Source organism: Sinocyclocheilus rhinocerous, unplaced genomic scaffold, assembly GCF_001515625.1.
Source record: "Sinocyclocheilus rhinocerous isolate Xijiao unplaced genomic scaffold, SAMN03320098_v1.1 scaffold1195, whole genome shotgun sequence".
Classification (NCBI taxonomy): domain Eukaryota; kingdom Metazoa; phylum Chordata; class Actinopteri; order Cypriniformes; family Cyprinidae; genus Sinocyclocheilus; species Sinocyclocheilus rhinocerous.
The window spans coordinates 4,009-7,352 of NW_015644626.1; the positions used below are offsets into that span (position 1 = coordinate 4,009).

Here is a 3,344-nt window from a genome sequence, read left to right on the forward strand (position 1 = left end):
TATATATATCTCTCAGATGTAAACATCTTTACTGTCACTTTTTTGTACAGACCCGGGTTAAGTTGCATCTTGATTTCAGAATATCCCAAATTGGGTGTTTTACTTAAAATTTTCCCAAAATCTCCCAAATTGGATGTTTTACTCCAGTCTGTTCTAAGATTTGAATCCGTTCTAAGATTTGAACATGTATACAGCAAAATATAAGAAATTTAAGATATAATAACCTTTTGTTTCAAAGATATAAATTTGAGCAAAATATATCTAACAGTCATGACTAGTTAATTTAATAACCGGTTAATAAAGGTAAATTTAGACATTTAAAATATGCCAAGGTCCAGTCTATGTAATCTATATATCAGTCTTTCTAGATTTTGACATTGCAGTGCAAACTGGTAACTCAGACTTTACTCATATACTCAAAATCTATTAAATAATGTTTAAAAAAAAAATTGACAGGTATGTCTTGTTTCCCGAAATGGGGCAATTAGTGGATGGTCTTGTTTCAAATAAACATCTATTATTCTGTAGTTATAGAATTTGGTGAGTAAATTCAAACACCCATGAGTGGAGCGTTTTCATTTTAGTGAATGGGATGCGACACCACATGGCAAACACCTAATGTGAATGCTGTAATCTGTTAGTTAAAGGGTGTCAAAATGAAAACACACTGCCCACATAAGTCAATCTATTCTACTTTTGTTAGTTAAACAAAACTCTGTGCTAAAACAACATGTGCTTTATTACCAGACATTATGTTTTATAATCAGAAAATACGTAATGTTCCCAAAATCAAGTAAAAATCAATTTCAGGTTACAGAATGTAAACCTAATGCTGAGATAAAGCACTTACATTGACTACAGTCTTCTTTTAAAGCCATTACTGTTGCTTTACTGATTAGCTTACAAATCTTGTTTATCCACTGGTTAATGAATGACCTGGAAATGTGACACTGTTTGGACGTGTGTGTGTGTGTTGTGTTATTTACCCACAGGAGAGGGTTCTGTTGTTGGCCTTTCAGGAGTGTCACAGAGCTCTAATGTCCTGCACCAACCAGCCCTTCCGCAGCGAGCCGACAGACAGCTACATGTGCAAGCAGATCCTCCACGCACGGCCGTATAAAGTCTCCCAGGAGCCCGTCTCCATCCATCTGCCCATCTCTAGACTCCTGGCCGGTTAGCAGAATTGTTGAATCCCTGTATTAGAAGTCAGACTTTTGAGGGTTTCTAACTGGTGACGTCTTAAAATGACAGAGGAAGTAATGTCTGTGGTATCTTCAAAAATGGGGTGTTACATGGTTACATTAAAGAGAAGGTTAACTCATTTTCAAAACTTCTCTTATTTTTTCCCACTAACATTCTTCTCTTTTTTTCAAAAGTGAACATTGGGTCACACTTTATTTTAAGGTTCAGTTCTCGATATTAACAAACCATTAACTACAACTTTTGCCTCAATAAACTCCTAATTTGCTGCTTATTAATAATTAGTAAAGTAGTTGTTAAGTTTAGGTATTGGGTAGGATTAGGGATGTAGAATATGGTCATGCAGAATATGTGCTTTATAAGCACTAATAAACAGCCAAAATATTAATAATAGGTATGCTAATAAGTTAGTAGCAAGAATTGGTCCTTATACTTAAGTTTTTTTTTTAGTTCATAAATTTCATTGTTAAATATATTGAAAGTCGCTCGTCAGCCAGGTGAGAGTGTCACCAATTCCACTTTTTTTTTTTCATTTGTTAAAAAAGAAAAATCACTAAAAACATGAAAGTAGAGAATATTTGTAACTACAATAATTCGTCATTCTCTGAAAAACCTGCATGTTCAAAATCTGAACATGAAAAAAGTCTCCAAATAAGCTGTTGGATCATCAACTGATATTTCGAACACATCCATTGTTTCATTTGAACATCTTGTACATCTATATGTCGCATGACATGGCCTTTAATGGTTATTGATGCTGTCTAAATTTTATTTGTTTTGAATGAATGTATGTATTGTATATTGGAGGGGTGAAAAGGAAAACAAATGCAAATATGTAACAGAATATCAATGTTGTTTGCGTCATTAACATATTCTAACTTTTGCCGATGTTTTAGGTGTATTACTATCAGGATGTTAAGTGCAGGGATGAAATGTTTGATAAGGATGTTATCATGTTGCTGGTATGTCCTTAAAATCATAAATTTGTATGAAATATAAAAATAATAATATCAAATAAATAATCTAATTATTAAAGTAAAAATATATTCATTCAATTAATTACATTTTCTGACCAACCACAGATTGCTGCTTCCAAAATGGACCCCAATCATTTCCTCATGCTTGTTCTTTTGAGATTTGAACTCTTTGATATTTTTAATGGCAACTCCTCCAGTAAAGATCAGGTGAGTGAGAGAAGGTGAGGTGAGATCAAGTGGAATATGTATTAGAGCCCGACCGATATATCGTTTTGCCGATATTATCGGCCGATATGAGCCTGTTGCCGATATATCGGTATCGGCGAATATGCCGCCGATATGAACATTTTTTTTTACAGAACATATAACGCTCCATTGTTTGCTACTGGCGACCTGGATTAAACGCTTTTGAAGCTTAAGTCTATGGAAAACCATTGAAACTTTGAACGACCATATCTCCGTTACGGCGTGGCGAATCCGCACCAAATTCGGGGGATCTTTGGTGGATTTGGTGGAGATCCGCCGGTGCGTTCACCGAGATCGTGACACCAGTCAACACTTCCACTTCAGTAAGGACTTGTTGAGGCAGCAGCATTCAAGCGTTGTCTTATAAAAAAATGCAAATATGTAACAGAATATCAATGTTGTTTGCGTCATTAACATATTCTAACTTTTGCTGATGTTTTAGGTGTATTACTATCAGGATGTTAAGTGCAGGGATGAAATGTTTGATAAGGATGTTATCATGTTGCTGGTATGTCCTTAAAATCATAAATTTGTATGAAATATAAAAATAATAATATCAAATAAATAATCTAATTATTAAAGTAAAAATATATTCATTCAATTAATTACATTTTCTGACCAACCACAGATTGCTGCTTCCAAAATGGACCCCAATCATTTCCTCATGCTTGTTCTTTTGAGATTTGAACTCTTTGATATTTTTAATGGCAACTCCTCCAGTAAAGATCAGGTGAGTGAGAGAAGGTGAGGTGAGATCAAGTGGAATATGTATTAGAGCCCGACCGATATATCGTTTTGCCGATATTATCGGCCGATATGAGCCTGTTGCCGATATATCGGTATCGGCGAATATGCCGCCGATATGAAAATTTTTTTTTACAGAACATATAACGCAGATAAAATGCTTGAAATGGTGTAATT

General features: G+C 34.6%; 2 protein-coding genes across 2 annotated transcripts in view; both read left to right on the forward strand.

Moving 5' to 3' along the window:
• The window catches only part of LOC107758554 (E3 ubiquitin-protein ligase UBR1-like), a gene marked incomplete at its 5' end in the record, with an annotated part of 4,924 nt that extends 3,746 nt beyond the window's left edge, over positions 1 to 1,178 (forward strand). Inside the window, one exon of the mRNA XM_016576319.1 lies at positions 993 to 1,178. Coding sequence (XP_016431805.1) covers positions 993 to 1,178 — 186 coding nt within the window. The remainder of the gene's footprint in view (positions 1 to 992) is intronic.
• A 66-nt stretch (positions 1,179 to 1,244) lies between these two features.
• The window catches only part of LOC107758555 (E3 ubiquitin-protein ligase UBR1-like), a 25,744-nt gene continuing 23,644 nt past the window's right edge, over positions 1,245 to 3,344 (forward strand). The window contains exons 1-4 of the mRNA XM_016576320.1: positions 1,245 to 1,256; positions 1,683 to 1,697; positions 2,097 to 2,162; positions 2,283 to 2,384. Of these exons, the coding sequence (XP_016431806.1) occupies positions 1,245 to 1,256; positions 1,683 to 1,697; positions 2,097 to 2,162; positions 2,283 to 2,384 (195 nt within the window). The remainder of the gene's footprint in view (positions 1,257 to 1,682; positions 1,698 to 2,096; positions 2,163 to 2,282; positions 2,385 to 3,344) is intronic.